The sequence below is a fragment of the Mytilus californianus genome, unplaced genomic scaffold (assembly GCF_021869535.1).
Source record: "Mytilus californianus isolate M0D057914Y unplaced genomic scaffold, xbMytCali1.0.p SCAF_12, whole genome shotgun sequence".
Classification (NCBI taxonomy): Eukaryota; Metazoa; Mollusca; class Bivalvia; order Mytilida; family Mytilidae; genus Mytilus; species Mytilus californianus.
Genome location: NW_026262604.1, coordinates 51,690,924 through 51,709,727, shown reverse-complemented (window position 1 = coordinate 51,709,727; position 18,804 = coordinate 51,690,924). Strand labels below are relative to the sequence as shown.

Sequence of the window (18,804 nt, the reverse complement as noted above, 5' to 3'; positions counted from 1 at the left end):
TACAAGTGAGAGGTTTAGCTAGCTATAAAACCAGGTTCAATCAACCATTTTCTACATAAGAAAATGCCTGTACCATGTCAGGAATATGACAGTTGTTATCCATTCGTTTGATGTGTTTGAGCTTTTAATTTTGCCATTTGATTAGGGACTTTCCTTTTTGAATTTTCCTCGGAGTTCGGTATTTTTGTGATTTTACTTTTTACTGCCAAATTAGAGGTTTCAACTCCCTCATACAAAGTTGGCTGTTTTATTATTTCCAATTCAACTACCATCAGAACTATGAGATCAAATATTATCTACAAAATGATTTAAAATCGTATTTAGAACATCATACCACAAAAAGGTTACAACAAATCAGTCATATCCGACTGTGTTTGATGGAGTCTGAACCTAAGTTTTTTATTGAAATTTCATTAATTTAAATTTTATGAGAAGCTGGACTGAATTACCCATATCTGTTGTACCCCAACATTGCACATATTACTTTAGCTTCGTTTGTGTCAAAGTCGTCATCACAAATAGTTCCCCAGACTCCATTATGATATATCTCAACACGTCCTTCCCAATAATAATTACCACCAACTAGCCTCACATCTGCAAAATCAATATAATAGTAATATAATGTATGATATCTTCTTTTTTAATACGAAATAAACTATTGTACAATGGAAGAAAAAGATAATTTCTTTTTTTTTGTGTATATTTGAATATGAAATCACTTGGCTCAAGTAAAGACAAAGCAAAAATAACTATTTTAAGGAGGGTTTTTTTCAAGCATAATGAAATTGTTATATTAAAGCAACTGTTGTTGAACACGCTTACATGGATTTTTAAGACACTTCCTAAACTCTAGATTTAACTGGAATATTTAAGTAAAAACTTACTCGTATATGAAACACCAGTTTCTCCTGAAAATATAATAACGCTTGTAAATACATGTATTTGTTATAAATTTATAAATTCAATTTTTGCTTACGAAAATATGACAACGTTTATATAGATTTGAGTGCTCTATTTGGGGCATTTTGTCAATGTTTGTTGTTGGGTTGGTTTTTTTTTTTTTTTTTGAACAGTCTTGTTTTATCATTTGTCTGTTCATTCTGGTTCGGCTTAACCTTTTACAATTGGTCATAATTTGCATTTAAAGACTTTAAATGTGCCAATTGTTTATGCATAGAGTGACACTTAAGGGTAAAACAAGTACGTACAATATCTATAAATCTGTTTTGTATAATGCCTAGCTTATGACTGGGTATCACATTCCACTGAAGCCTTAACATAAGTAGCTTTTCAAATGGCACCCGTAAAGCACAAACTGCCTACCCTTCATGTTACATTGAATCGAGTTTTAAGAGGAGATTATATTGACCGATTTAATCTTTTGATGTTGCGACTGTCCTTCTCCGACTCGTGAACCCGACTGACATACTTTGGATGTCATATTAACAATTTATTAACACAGTTTTGCATAAATATTCAACTATATATATTATGTTGTTCAAGAATAATATATCTCCTTCTTTTAAAGGACAATTAAAAATCTTGAAATAACGATGAAAGAAACAAATGTTAACATATAACGAAATACATACCTGAATGAAGAGGCTTTGTGACTGTTTCCTCGGTGGTTAACGAGTCTGAAATAGAAAAAAGTAAAATAACAAAAATACCGAACTCCAACAAAAATTCAAAACGGAAAGTCCTTTATCAAATTGCAAAATCAAAAGCTCAAACACATCAAACGAATGGAAAACAACTGTCATATTCCTAACTTAATATGTTGAAAATGGTGGATTAAACCTGGTTTTAAAGCTAGCTTAACCTCTCACTAGAAAGGAGAGAAGACACGGAAATAAAATGCATACAATACTGGATGTCGGTATGTTTAGATTTGTTTTTCCTTCAACTTTATCAGGAACAGGACACTCGAAATGTGCTTAAGTCTTGGAAACAAAATATGATTAATAACTTATGGTTGCATTCAAGTTTGCATCAAACGTCAAAGCATACGCTTGATTTGTTTTATTCAATTCAATTGTGATAACAGGGATATACATATGAATTTTGATACAAAACATTAATTTTAAAAGAATAGATCATCGTATTCATTTTGATTTATATGTTGCATCAAAGCGAGAACCTGTGCTAGGTCCAAACATGTTTAATATGATATGGTTTGTAATCAGCAACTGTCGATTATGTAGTTCGACTTTAGGGTAAACTTACAGGCTTAAGGTAACAGGTACGTAAATGCATGATCTCGCGGAATTTAAAAAATCTTCCATACAACTAGAGCATGCGGAACTGCACATGAACATCGAAAAAAATATGCATATAAATTTTATACTTTCTGAGATATAGCAAATAAAATATCCCGAAAAATAGTAGTATGCTTAGATTACACGTAAATATCTTTAAAAAATTCAGCAAATTTAACCTAGAATTAACTTTTCTCGAAATCCTATCCTACGAATTTTCTTTAAAAATGATATATTATTACTACTGTAATTTCCGTTTTATTGATATAAAACTTATAGGGGATCATCGAATTCGTTTTTTTAGTATGTATATTTGAATCTTCTGGACAGCGTGAAAAAAGCGCCGAAAAGGCAAACATAATTGTGATATCGTAGCTAGAAATGTTATTTTTAGATATAACAGAGACACTTGAATGATTAATACAGAAAAAAGAAATCGGAGACCCCTTATAACTTTCATATCAATAAAACGAAAATTTAAGTGGCAATAACATATCAATTTTAAAGGGGACATAACCGCATACGTCGTTGGGGTAAGTGTATCCTGCTATGCATGTATTATCCTTAACGCCAATCCACATTCAGTAATCATTGCTAATGGAAATCATGCAATTTGAGTTATAGGCACATCATTGCATTACAATGTCAATTTTTGATACACCTATACATCCCTGAAACCCATGAAACAACAGTACATAATATATTTGTTTTTCTTAACATACCACATTCGATATATAACTTGAAACTGCAGTAAGTGTTGCGTCCGAAGTTGCGTCCAGTACAATCGTCTACGCCGTTGCTATAGTAATAACCAGGACAATGAAAATCTGTAATTATAGCTGGTCGACTCTCATAGTATTTGGATATGCTGTATGCTCTACAATAATGAAGGATGAAGTATTTTAGTTTTGACGAAACTTGACGCAGAAATCTCACATGAGACCGAAAAAAATACAAGTAGAATTAAAAACCAATTTTTGAACAATTGAAGATCTTTCAACAAAAAAAACCATGTCTTTTAATATGAAAATAGTAAAATTCGGTTTAAAATATCATTTCCAGCGTCAAATGATAGCTTATTGTACGCTGATTCCAAAAAATATATGGTTTCTATACAATATTTTTTAAATAGGGAGATATTTTGTTACTTCCGGTTTGAAAAAAGTTACTTCCAGTTTTATTCAAACGTTTTATTGACACTGAAACCAAAAATATCTGGTTCTTTAAACTTTTATATTAATTAAGTACAAAAAAAAGCTACTTCCGGATTACACAAGGTCACTTCTGGTTGGCTTTTCTAAAGTTAAATGGCTTGAAACCTAATGCAAAAAGTCCCATGGCTTTATCATGTATACATATGAGGTAAAAAAAAAAAGGTCAAAATCTAGAACGTCAATTTAACCTATGACCTTGGGCTCAATTTCAAGGTCATCAACCAAGGACCTCAAATCAAAAGACCCTAGATCTTAATTATATTTGGTTCATGAGTTCTATCACCATATGCATATTTTTAAATAAAGAGGGGAGAAAACTCTAATTTGATGTAAGCGCACTCTTTAAACCAATATGTATGTGTTACGACATGTCGCAACTAACAATTAAGTAAAAATATGTTGTCGATATCTTATATTGTGTTTGAAAAGAGGTAAAAATAAGCCAAAATCCAAATTGAAAAATGACCTTGACCTTTGACCTTGACCCTATTTTTTTTTTTTTTTTTGGACCATCGACCTAAAATCATAGGACCCTAGGTCTCTATCACTTATAGTTTACTAATTATAATTACATTTTACTTATTCTAAATACAGAAGGGGAAAAAACTCTCATCTGGAGTTTCCGGACCGCTTCGGTCAAAATTATTTTCAAGATCCTGAAATAATAGCAAGCAAATTGATGAAATAATTTTGTCGTTATCTTTAACGGTTGCGAAGGAGATTTGTACACAAGAAAAACAGTGTTTGGGGAGATAACTCTTACAATAAAAAGTTTTCGGCTTAACAGGGTCAGTTTCAAAATCGTAATAACTGTTCGATATCATATGCAAAAAATCTAAGCGACATCTTGCGAAACAAAAAAGCACCGTCAGAAAAAAGTGGCGGAAGAAGAAAAAAATAATAATAATTAAAAACTAATTGTTCAAAGAACAATTGAAGGTCTTTCCACATTAATTTTCTAAATAATTGATAGGAAGCTACTTCTGGTTTACTCAAAGTTATTAATAGCGTCAAAGTATAGATTTCTTCATACTGATTCAATAAAAAAATGGTTTCTATATACTTTTGCCTGAAATAAGGGAGATAATTGCCAACTTCCGGTTTAGAAAATATCATATGATAGCTTTATTCACACTGATTCCAAAAATATATAGTTTGTATATTCTTATGCCTGTAATAAGGAAGATAATATGCTAATTCCGGTATATAAAATGTCACTTCCGGTCTCAAATGATATGTTAACCTATGGTCATTCAAAAAATATATGGTTTCTAGGTACTTTTCCATGAAATAAGTGCAAAAAATACTACTTCCAGTTCACTCAAGGTCACTTCCGGTTTACTTTTTTCCAAGGTCATATGTCAACCAACAGTTTACAAAAGACCCTATGGCTTTATCATGTACCAAATTGGAGTAATAACCAAATAACCTTAAATTGAATCATTTCAGGGACAATAACTCCTATGAGATATCATTGGATTGTTTCAGACCAAATGTATCATATCTTAATCACAATTAAGCAAACATTTTGCCATAGTTCTTTAATTTGTAATTTTAAAAGTGACAGAGGAGATCAACTAACAAGGAAAGGTCGAAATTTAGAATATGACCTTGACCTTTGACCTTGGCCTCAATTTCATTTAAATAAACCAAGGAACTCAAATCAATATACCTTCGGTCTCTATCACTTAACATTCATGCTATACATTTATATATACCTTATGTCAAATACAGAAGGGGAAATAACTCTCATATGGAGTTTACGTATCGCTTCGATTAAAATTGGACAAAACATCCTGAGGATATAACGAGCAATTTGGTAAAATAAATTTGTCGCTTTCTTTTACGGTTACGGAGGAGATAAACGCACATGGAAAACAATGTTCGGGGAGATAACTCCTACAAAGAAAAGTATTCGCTTAAGCAGGGTCAATTTCAAAGGCGCATAAATTGTTCGATATCATATACGAAACATCTAAGCGACATCTTGCAAAAAACAAAATTTATCGCAAGAACAAAATGTGGCGGAAGAAAAAAAGAATAAAAATAATCAGAAAAAAACGAATAGGTCTTTCCACAGAAAAGTGGAAAGACCTAATAATTAAAAACCAATTGTTCAAAGAACAATTGAAGGTCTTTCCACAAAAAACCAGGTATTTTAATATGAAAATAGTAAAATTCGGTTGAAAATGTCATTTCCAGCGTCAAATAATAGCTTATAATACGCTGATTCCAAAAATATATGGTTTCATTACAATATTTTTTAAATAAAGGAGATAATTTGTTACTTCCGGTTTGAAAAATGTTACTTCCGGTATTATTCAAACGTTAAATTGACACCGATACCAAAAATATCTGGTTCTATACACTTTTATATTAATTAAGTACAAAAAAAGGCTACTTCCGGTTTACACAAGGTCACTTCTGGTTGGCTTTTCTAAGGTTAAATGGCTTGTAACCTAATGCAAAAAGTCCCATGGCTTTATCATGTATACATATGAGGTAACAGCAAAGGTCAAAATCTAGAACGTCAATTTAACCAATGACCTTGAGCTCAATTTCAAGGTCATCAAACTAGGACCTCAAATCAAAATACCCTAGATCTTAATTATATTTGGTTCATGAGTTATATCACCATATGCATATTTTTAAATAAAAGAGGGGAGAAAACTCTAATTTGATGTAAGCATACCATTTAAACCAAAATGTATGTGTTATGACATGTCGCAACTAACAATTAAGTAAAAATATGTTGTCGATATCTTATATTGTGTTTGAAAAGAGGTGAAAATAAACCAAAATCCAAATTTAAAAATGACCTTGACCTTTGACCTTGACCCTATTTTCTTGGACCAAGGACCTCAAATCAAAAGACCCTAGGTCCCTTTAACTTATGGTTTACCAATTACAATTACATTTTACTCATTCTAAATACAGAAGGGGAAATAACTCTCATATGGAGTTTCCGGACCGCTTTGCTCAAAATTATTTTTAAGATCCTGAGGATATAACGAGCAAATTGGTGAAATAATTTTGTTGTTATCTTTAACGGTTGCGAAGGAGATGCGTACACAAGAAAAACTGTGTTTGGGGAGATAACTCTTACAATAAAAAGTTTTCGGCTTAACAGGGTCAGTTTCAAAATCGTAATAACTGTTCGATATCATATGCAAAAAATCTAAGCGACATCTTGCGAAAAAAAAAAGCACCGTCAGAAAAAAGTGGCGGAAGAAGAAAAAAAAAATAATAATAATAATAATCAGAAGAAGAAAAGCAATAGGTGTTTCCACAGAAAAGTGGAAAGACCTAATAAGTTCTTTCCACCAAAAAACATGTATTTTAATATGAAAATAGTAAAATCCGGTTTAAAATGTCATTTCCAGCGTCAAATGACGGCTTTGTACGCTGTTTTCAAAAATATATGGTTTCTATACAATATTTTTTAAATAAGAGAGATAATTTGTTACTTTCGGTTTAAAAAAAGGTTACTTCCGGTATTATTCAAATGTTTAATTGACAATGATACCAAAAATATCTGGTTCTATAAACTTTTACATTAATTAAGTACAAAAAAAGCTACTTCCGGATTACACTAGGTCACTTCCGGTTGGCTTTTCTAAGGTTAAATGGCTTGAAACGTAATGCAAAAAGTCCCATGGATTTATCATGTATACATATGAGGTAAAAGCAAAGGTCAAAATCTAGAACGTCAATTTAACCTATGACCTTGAGCTCAATTTCAAGGTCATCAGCCAATGACCTCAAATCAAAAGACCCTAGGTCTCAATTATATTTGGTTCATGAGTTATATCACCATATTTCACAGAATATTTCATATATGCATATTTTTAAATAAAGAGGGGAGAAAACTCTAATATGATGTTAGCTTACCCTTTAAACCAAAATGTATGTGTTACGACATGTCGCAAATAACAATTAAGTAAAAATATGTTGTCGATATCTTATATTGTGTTTGAAAAGAGGTAAAAATTAGCCAAAAACCAAATTTAGAAATGACCCTGACCTTTGACCTTGACCCTATTTTCTAATTTTTTTGGACCAAGGACCTCATATCAAAAGACCCTAGGTCTCTATCATTTATGGTTTATCAATTACAATTACATTTTACTCATTCTAAATACAGAAGGGGAAATAACTCTCATATGGAGTTTCCGGACCGCTTCGGTCAAAATTATTTTCAAAATCCTGAGGATATGACGAGCAAATTGGTGAAATAATTTTGTCGTAATCTTTAACGGTTGCGAAGGAGATTTGTAAACAAGAAAAACAGTGTTTGGGGAGATAACTCTTACAATAAAATGTTCGGCTTAACAGGGTCAGTTTCAAAATCGTAATAACTGTTCGATATCATATTCAAAAAGCTAAGCAACATCTTGCGAAACAAAAAAGCACCGTCAGAAAAAAGTGGCGGAAGAAGAAAAAAATAATAATAATTAAAAACTAATTGTTCAAAGAACAATTGAAGGTCTTTCCACAAAAAAACAAGTATTTTGATATGAAAATAGTAAAAATTCAGTTTAAAATGTCATTAACAGCGTCAAATGATAGCTTATAGTACGCTGATTCCAAAAATATATGGTTTCTATACAATATTTTATAAATAAGGGAAATAATTTGTTACTTCCGGTTTAAAAAGTGGAAAGACCTAATAATAATAATCAGAACAAATACAATTGGTCTTTCCACAGAAAAGTGGAAAGACCTAATAATCAGAACAAATACAATAGGTCTTTCCACAGAAAAGTGGAAAGACCTAATAATCTGAAAAAGACAATAGGTCTTTCCACAGAAAAACGGAAAGACCTAATGACACATATTTAGAAATTCTGCATGCTTCACATATTTGATAATTGCTATTGATTAATTTTTGCTCTTGCATATCAACGTATCTAATTTTCATCAGGATTGTCTGGAAAATCGTAATAATTCCTAAAATTGGATTAATAATTAACATTGCTTAGTAAATCATTCAAACAGTATATTTACATACGATGAGTATCCAAAAGAGCGACAAACTGAGTTGAACTGGTATGCATGTTGATCATAATTGTGACATACATAACCCCATTGTCCATTATAGTAAATCTGTAGAAATCCTTGACTATCGTTTGTTAGGCGGAATGATAAATGACCTGTTGATCAAAAAAAGCAATATTTTATTCAAAGACGTTAAAGTATAATCCACAATCATGCAGTTTTTATAACAAAATATAAGTGACTCAACAACAACAAAATATTACCAATGAAATATATGTAAATATGTGCCTATAGGCGGCTATAATTTTGATACGGATGTACTCTAAAATAAAGCATAAAAATTAAACATTAAAAACCCAAACCTGTTATTAGGTTTAATTGATCGAATGATTAATGTTTAACCTCGCATCAGCGCAAAAGGCTATATCGCTATGAGCATTAAATACGAATGTCAGAAGAAATTGTGATCATTGTTGATTAATATTAATTTATCTAATATGAAATTAGTGTCCTATAGTTTCTGTACCAGATGCCCATATGTATCATCAATATGCGACAGGTTTGTTCTCAACTTTTTATTGATTAATACTAAGTTACGACGTTATCTCTCTGTTACGTTCTCTGAAATTGCCATTGCAATATCAATTAAAAAGGCAGCTATACCTGATTAAATCACATTTACAAACAAATTAGTGTACCGTTAAAAGTGCCCATCAATATCGTTTCAAAAACGGAAACTGATTAACAACAGTATAGTATATACGTTTTTAGTCTGTTGATCTCAATACTTGGTTTCCTTGAACTGTTGTCCGTCTTGTAATTTTTTCTTAAAAAGAAAATTGGCGCCAGTTTTTTTTTATCTGATGAGTAAAACATCCTTTTTAATAAACATTTTGCTGTTCTAGATCATACAATAGTATTTATGGTGTAACATAATGGTTGGAACTGTGACTTACAATCTACATACTTATCATAAAATGTAAAATAAAAAGTAAAAACTTTTATACCATGACTGCCAAGTACGTCAGCAGTTGTAGCTCTGTTAAAGTATTGAACAGTTGTAACTTCTGTTCCTAAAATTATAACACAACTTAAAAAAAGGAGGTAATCAAAATAGTTTGTAAAATCAAATCAAATCAGTTCAACATAAAAGTTTCTATACATGAGTGTTTAATATACAAAATAGATCCCTTGCATTAGTATAAATTGACGAGGGCGAAATTGATCTTCGAAATCTTGTCTAAATTAAGCAAATGAGTTGTTTGAACCTATCATTCAATTTTATATTTAGTTTCAATGGGTACAAAAATTTTATAAAATACATGTAAAATAAAACTCAAGTTGATCTGCTCAATGGGCCCTTTTTATGTACATGGTGGTGTACATGATAATCCCTTTGAGATTCTAGCTCATATCCATGTTATGTAAATTCTGTTAAACATTAAACCAGTCCTACAAAAACTCATTCGTTTCAAATATTTCAAATTAAAGAAGAAATGTTCTTTATTTTGACAATGGATTCATCTGGAATCTAACGCTTTTCTATGTTATGGATAAAACCCGTTAACAAGCATTATAAGTTAAGCAAAATTATTGTGTTAATGCTTTATTTAAATTTTAGTTATGGTGATAAAAAATTATCAAAGTTGACATAGTTTAATGTTAAAATTTAAGACTGTATCAAGCAAAAGTACACAAATGGAATTGAGAAAAATAGGCCAAAAAATAATGAATAGAGAAAAATTGGGTGCTAAAATATAACGAATAGAGAATAATGGGCAAAATGTATATAGAATTCAGAAGAATGGCTAAAAAATAAAGAATACAGAATTGAAAAAACCCCAATCCAGACCCTCCAAAAAAATTTTGAAAAACTAGAACCCCATAAAAAACAAGAAAAGATTTACATGTAACAACCTTGTTATATAAAACATTAAACTAGCGGATTTTATAGAAACAGTTTTCATTCAAAAATATTTTGTAGTAACGTGCACGCGCAATAATTGTTGACATGACGTTAATACTATGAGTGTTGTGATTACAATATTTAATGATTGAACGAGAGCGATAAATTTTCATTTGCTCACTACTGGACTGCAATAAACGTATTTACACTTTTGATATTTAGCTTAATTTTGTCTCCTAATGACCTTAGATCTGTCTCCGAATAACCCTCTGACGTCACGCTACAATCACAGTTTAATTATGACGTCAACTTTTTAAAATTGTGATGTTTAATTGTACGGGAACTAGAGTGATTCTTAGTAATATCGGTAAATTGGCATACAAGTTTAAATACGTCCATAAGATGTAATATACTTACTACCACCTGATTTAGGATATCCTGCAATTAAACAAAGAATTGTTGTACGCATTTTTACAAGATATGTGTTATTTTAGTTACAAATGAAATCAAAGTATGCCTATTGTTTCATTGGACAGTTTTAAATAAAATAACTTCAACAATTTGAAAAACGTTGAAAAATAGTTAAGAATGACCTAAATATACACATGCAAAAAGTTGTTTTTTCTTTAAGAACTGGTTAATAGACGGAACGCCTGTCGAGCGTACAAAATACTGGTGTCTGTAATGAGTTTATTTTCACCTTTATATTTAATCTTTGATGCGATTTATATTGAAGTTGCAGAGACATTGATATACAAGAGCAATAATTGTAAATAGCACGATCAATGAAGAGTAAAATAACAAAAATACCGAACTTCATGGAAAATTGAAAACAGAAAGTCCCTTAACAAATGGCAAAATCAAAAGCTCAAACACATCACACGAATGTAAAACAAATGTAATGTTCCTGACTTGTTAAAGGCATTTCCTCTCAATTGTATGACAATTACATAAAATTCCATTATATTGACAACAATGTGTGAGCAAAACAAACAGACATACTAGGTAAAAATGTCTAAAATTGGGGTACAGCAGTCAAATGATGGAAGATTTCTCTAGTCCTTTTAATGTCAATCATCTTTTTAAAGAAAAAATATAAACCGGATGAGTAGAGTATCGGTGAATTCATTACTACGAACAATAATTCTCTGTATATTGGCAATCAAATCTGGATTATATCAAATATAAATCAAACAATGTGTAAGCGTCATTAAGACAGCTTAAATCGATACAAAAAAGCAACAGGTAAGCATGCAATCTTCAAAAAAGAATGTATATATAGGAGATATTTAGCTTGAAATAGCCCCTAGTCTAGAAAACAAGTAAATAAATTGAACAATTAAATGAAAGACCTGCCTGCAAAACTAACAATCCCTCAGACTATTATTTACGCATGACGATATGATAAAAAATTTGCACTAACGAGGTTTTTACTTTGTATATGTACATTAATACAAATGCAGTTAAATTTGAGTATGAGATCTCAATCCCGTTCCTTTTAATCTTGATCACTGGACTTACAGAATGTTGATGAAAGGAAATACAAATGTCAAATGAGATATTACTTGCTTTCCGTATTCCTTGCAATACGGTTTTGAAGGTTTAATAACATGCAGGATATGATATCACCAAAACAAAATTAAACGATGGCATGTCAAAACAAATATACAAATCAGCAGACAAAAAAGCAAAAAATAAACAGTCACTTTTATTCATTTTAGATATAAAAAAAAGGATCTACTGATTTTTTAATGTATCTGATAGATGAAAATGAAACAAAAAGTCAATAGATTGTATTGTTGTTTTTTGTCTTGTCATTTGTTTGAAAATCTTTTGAAGGTCTTCCGCATTAAGCTTATGTCCTTAAATGGTACAGGTCAATTAAATAAAAAATTAGCCTCTATTTAAATGGTCCAAGTTGTTGAAAACTTCTACATTAGTCTTTGAAGGGACATCTCTGATATACAATATACACCGATGATGTCTTTCGAAATTTTCCATCTACAACTGGGCAACAAAGGTCAATTGATTTTGTTACGCCATCCACATATCAACAATTACGGCAGTAGTTAACTATATTCAAATCTCGCAAATTGACAAAGAAGACACAAATCAAAGCAACAAATAAAAAAGGAGGGAATGGCATGAACTAACAAGAGAATCTAGAGAGCCTGTGTCGCTCACCAACATCTTCAACAAAGGCCACTTTTTAGTAAAACATATCATTAAAGGAGAATAATTCTATGAAAAATTAACTGAAAATTTGATTCATGTTGATGTATTTGTAGATTTCATCATGCTGATCACTTTCCCCTTTAAAGTTTTTATTTATCTATATTAGTTTTCAAGATGATAGAAAAAAAATGCCAAGAAAATGGTGAATTATCATTAAAAGGCAAGAACTCCAATCACGAGTCGACTTAAGATTTGGGTCATTTAACTTATTTGTAGATCTTGTCATGCTGATAATTATGCTATTATAGGTTTCTATCTATCTATTATAGTTTTCAAGATAACAGTCAAAAACGCAAAATTTGAGAAAAATCGTCATTAATGGACTATAATTTCAAAATGGTGTCGACTGATGATTTTGATCATTTCAACTTGTTTGAAGATTTTGCATTGCTGATAATATTTGTCTATAAAAATGTCTCAAAACCAATAGTGTAAAAGGCTTAAAAAACAAGTTGAGAAATTACAGAAGAGAACGACTAACAAGTTCACCGACAAGTGACACATGAATCTTTGACAAGGTTGAAAATGATCAATCAGTTGACAAGCAAAAGGTGCATGTCTTATTTAAATGTACTTACGACAAGAAACACTTGCATCTTCACCATGACCACAATTATGTCTGTTCCATCCATTTGATGAACACTGCGATATGTCGCTTTCATACCCATTGCAGTTTAAGTTATCCAACATAATTGATCCATACCCTTCACCAAATGCAGCATTTCCATATGCTGTCACGCTTCTAATTTTAATGTAAAATATTCTGATATTTCTAATTGGTGGTAATTTGATTGAATATTGCTACTCAATTCAGAACATCACGAAATTACAAAGGCAATACGCAATGACCAATGCTAAGATTTTTACATCAGTAAACTACTTGTGTTTATCTTTTTTTTTGCACAAGCGTAAACAAAATAACTCAACGAACAAATAAAACATTATCAGTTGATGTTCCTAAATAAATACAGCCATTCAGGAATAAACTCGTCTTTAATTTCTATATGAGGAGAATGTTGCGAAGTATATTTTCTTTTTATTATCACCTTGTTCTTAGAAACCTAACAAGTAGTATAAAATCAAAATTAAACGTCCTTTAAAACAGTTATTGTTTAAATATTGTGAGTAATAAACATTTCAGATATCATGGACAGACATTAAATGACTTGTTATAGCCATACATATAAAAATATGAAGATGTAGTATGATAGCAAATGAGATTACTTTTTACCAGAGAACAAATGACGAAGATGTAAGCAACTGAAGGTCACCGTTCGACCATCAAACATTAGCAAAACTCATACCGTATAGTCAGTTAAAAAGGCTCCGATATAAATAAAAGTAAATTCCTTAACGACCTGAGCAAATCCGTCATTGACATCACCAATTAGAACAAAACCCTTATATAATATGTTACAATGTATAGGCATTATGACGGATGACTTTTCATTAGAATGCACTTTCTATGTACCGAGGCATACGATTCCAATCCTTTTAATGGGGTCCTGAATTGCCATGTTGTACTGTACAACCATTGATATAACTATCTAGCGCAAATCATCACTTTAAGTGTTAAGTTATTTTAATGGGGATGCATTATATTTTTTTTATCGTTATCAATTTTCGGGGTTTAACACACATTGATGTTTGGATTAAATTCGATTTCGTTGTTTTGTTATCTGTTTACATCCATGCAGATAAAAACTTGCATTTTGGGGTTTACTTACGACCACGAAAATAAATCCATCCAACAAATAATTATGAATCCATCGTGATGGGAATGTTTAAAATAAATATATTTGGGGTTGTTTTTTTTTAAATTCCAGTACGGAAATATATTATTTCCTTGATATGTAAATGTCGTGTACAAGTTGCAATTTTGTACATATTGTAACATATATATATATATAAATATTGTGTATGTTATAACTTGTACAATGCAAAAATACAAGTATTAACATGTACAAAAGTACCTCGTACATGTTATAACATGCACAAAAAACAGATCTTTGAGATTAAATATTGTCTGCAAAATGATTTTAAATCGTATTTAGAACATCATACCAAAAAAAAAGAGTTCCAACTAATAAGTCATACCCGACTGTATTAAATAGAATTGGAACCTCAGTTTTCTATTGAAGTTATCATAATTTAAGCTTTTATGAGAAGCTGGACTGAATTACCCATATCTGTTGTATCCCAACATTGCACATATAACTTTAGCGTCGTGTGTGTCAAAGTCGTCATCACAAATAGTTCCCCAGGCTCCATTATGATATATCTCAACACGTCCTTCCCAATTATAATTACCACCAACTAGCCTAACATCTGAAAAATCATTATAATTGTTATATAATGCATGAACTTTTTTTCTAAATACTAAATTAAGAGAATAAAAAAGAAGATTTATTTTCTTGTGTTTGTTTGATTATAAAATCACTAAGCTTAAGTAAAACAAATAAGAAATAATTATTCTAATGAGTTTAGCATAATGCACCTCATCAACATTTAAGCATTTATTGTAACACGGTTAAAAAAAATTTTAAGACGCTTTCTGAACGCTAAATTACCATTGGATAGTAAAAACTTACTTGTATATGAAACACTAGTTTCTCCTGAAAACAAAATTTAACAACATTGAACAACGCTTGCAAATGCATGTTTTTATTATAAATTTATTTTTTTACGAAAATTATGAAACCATTTATAATGTTTCTATAGATTTTAGTGCTCTATTTAAGGCATGTTTTCAAGGTTTGTGTTGGTTTTTTTTTTATTATTGAACAGTCTTGTTTTAGCATTTATCTTTTTAAATCTCTTTCAGCTTAAACTTTTACACTTGGACATGACTGGAATTTAAAGACTTCAAATGTGTCAATAGTTTATGAATAGAAAGAAACTTAAGGAGCCCGTAATTCAGTGGTTGTCGTTTGTTTCTGTGTATCAATTTGTTTTTCGTTCATTATTTTGTACATCAATTAGGCCGTTGGTTTTCTAGTTAGAATTGTTTTACATTTGTCATATCGTGGCCTGTTATAGCTGATTATATGGTATGGTTTTTGCACACTTTTGAAGGCCGTACGATGACCCATAGTTGTTAATCTCTGTGTCATTTTGTCTCTTTTGGAGAGTTGTCTCATCGCCAATCATACCAAATCTTCTTATTTATATAATATCTATAAATCTTCTTTGTATAATGCATAGCGTATGACTGGGCAATACGTTTCACATTGGCCTTAACATAAGAAGCTTTTCATTTTGCACCCGTAAAGCACAAACTTCTGACCTTTCATTTTACATTGAATGGAGTTTTTAGAGGAAATAATATTGATCGATCTCATCTTTTGATGTTGTCACTGTCCTTCCCCGACTCGTGATCCCGACTGACATACATTATTGTTGGCCGTTCGTTTGATGTGTTTGAGCTTTTGATTTTGCCGTTTGCGTTTGGTTAGAGACTTTCCGTTTGGAATTTTCCTCGGTGTTTAGTTTTGTTGTGATTTTACTTTTTAAATGCCATATTATCCATGTATTTCTACAGTTTTGTATATATTTTCACCTCAATGTATTATACTATTCAAGAGTAATATATATTCGTCTTTTAACATGTTTAAAGGACATTACTTGAATAAAAACAAATATTTTCTTATAACAAAAATGCATACCTGAATAGGAAGGCTTTGTGACTGATTCCTCAGTGGTTAACGAGTCTAAAATAAAAGGAGAGACGACACGGAAATAAAATGCATACTAAACTGGATGTCGATATGTGTAGAATTGTTTTTGTTTTCCTTCAACTTTATCAACATCCAGACTCTCGAAATATGATAAAGTCTTGGAAACCGACTTGTTATTTGCATTTTAGTTTGCGACAAACGCCAAAGCATACACTTGGTTTAGTTTAGTTAATCCAATTGTGAAAACAGGGATATAAGTATGCACTTTAATTTACAAATGACTTTAAAAGAATAGATCATCGTAATCATTCTAATTTATAATTTTATAAAAGCAAGAACCTGTACTATGTCCAAACATGTGATATTTTAGTCTTAGATGCATGATTCTTTTATCAGTTGTTATCTGCTGTGAACTAGCTGTCAGTTACTTCCAGTACTCTCAGATCTGTACTTCGTCATGTAAGTGCCTTTTCTGATGTGGGGATATAAGTTCCCTGCCACGTCCGGTCTGTGTTTTTTGTTAGATTGTTTCTGCTTTGTATCGATTTGATGAGTTAAGCCCTTTTCTACTGATTTTTTATAGGTTTTACATATGCTGTACTATTAAGCCACTGTCCCAGGTAAGGGGAGGGTTGACGACTTTTCTGAAAAGAGAGGCTTAAAACAACGTAATAAGTACAGATTAAAGTTCCATCACTTTTAGAACTGTTCTGTTCTGAATAAACCATTTAATATGCTATTTGGATTAAGGCAACAATTTTTGATTCAACTATACATCCCTGAAACCCACGAATCAACAGTACATGATATATTTGTTTTCGTAACATACCACATTCAATATATAACTTGTAATTGCAGTAAGTGTTGCCTCCGAAATTACGCCCAGTACAATCGTCTACGCCATTGTTATAGTTATAACCAGGACAATGGAAATCTGTAACTATAGCTGGTCGACTATCATAGTATCTAGATATGCTGTATGCTCTACAGTAATAGAGAATGAAGTATTTTAATTTTTACGTAACTTAACGCAGAAATTTTACATGAGACGGACAAAATGACAGATTGTTAGAACTTTTGCATGTTTAACATGTCTGATGATTGCTTTTGATTAATTATTGCTCTTGTATATTAATGTATCTAATTTTCATCAGGATTGTCTAGAAAATTGTTATAATTCCTAAAATTAAATTCATGATTAAAATTATTTATATAGGAAATCTTTAAAAAAATGTGTAATCATTACATACGATGAGTATCCAACAGAGCGACAAACTGAGTTGAACTGGTATGCATGTTGATTAAAGTTGTGACATACATAGCCCCATTGTCCATTATAATAAATCTGTAAAATTCCTTGACTATCGTTTGTTAGGCGGAATGATAAATGACCTGTTGATCAAAAAGATCAGTATTTTCAAAAGCAATAAAGCAAGATACACACTCATGTAGGTTTTGATAAAATACATAAGTGACATAATACCAACTAAATATTACCAATAAAATATATGTAAGTGTGTGTTTGTGGGCTGCTTTAATTTTGATACGGATGTACTTTAGAATAAAGCCTAAGAATCCAAAGTTACAAACCCAAGCCCGTTATAAGATTTCATTGATTGAATGATTATAGCTTAAAGTTGAGTCGGCGCAAAAGACTATATCGCGATTAGTATTCGATTCGAATGTCAGAAGAAATTGTGATCATTGTTGTTATATTTAATTTGTGTCCCATAGTTTCTATACCAGATGACAATTCGTATTATCTATTTGCGACAGGTTTGTTCTCAACTTTTAATTGGTCTTTCTGTTACGTTCTATGATATTGTCTTTGTTATAGCATTTAAGGAAGCAGCCTTACCTGATTAAATCAGATGAACAAACAAATTAGTATACCCTTAAAAGTGACCATCAACATCTTCTAAAAAACGGAACCAGATTAACAACGATATTTAGTCAGTTGAATTCAACATTCGGTTTCCTTGGACTGTGTCCGTCTTGTCATTTTAACTTTAAAAACAAATTGGCGGCAGTTTTTATCTGATGAGTTTAATATCTGTTCGTCTTTCTTTAATTAACATTTAGCTCTTCTAGATTACACAATAGTCTATATGGTGTAATATAATGAATGGAACTGTGACTCTTACAATTTTCATTTTTTATATTAAAATGAAAAAAAGTAAAGACTGTTATACCATATCTTCCAAGTACATCAGCAGTTGTAGCTCTTTCAAAGTATTGAGCAGTTGTAACTTCTGTTCCTAAAATCATATCACAATTTAAAACAAAGAAGTCATTACAAATAGTGTGTACAATCAAATCTGTCCAACCGCAATGTATTCATAAATTTAAGTGTTTAATATACAAATAAAATCCCTTGTATTACTTGAAAATAGCGAGGGCTATTCTAGTCTAATTTGAACATGTCATCCTCATCTAGTTCTATATTAGTAACAATGGGTACTCAATATTAATTTTTAACTATGCGGAACATGGTGGTTAACCCGTGTGAATTATAA

At 31.0% G+C, this 18,804-nt stretch overlaps 1 protein-coding gene across 1 annotated transcript; it reads right to left on the bottom strand.

The window, feature by feature from the left end:
• Nucleotides 1-445: 445 nt before the first annotated feature.
• On the bottom strand, nt 446-18,556 carry LOC127721118 (deleted in malignant brain tumors 1 protein-like). The gene is made up of 5 exons (XM_052227794.1): nt 18,481-18,556; nt 14,795-14,939; nt 9,478-9,560; nt 1,593-1,637; nt 446-594 (listed from the first exon to the last, which is right to left on the bottom strand). The coding sequence occupies exons 1-5, from the start codon at nt 18,554-18,556 to the stop codon at nt 446-448; spliced, it is 498 nt and encodes a 165-aa protein (XP_052083754.1).
• Nucleotides 18,557-18,804: the final 248 nt, after the last annotated feature.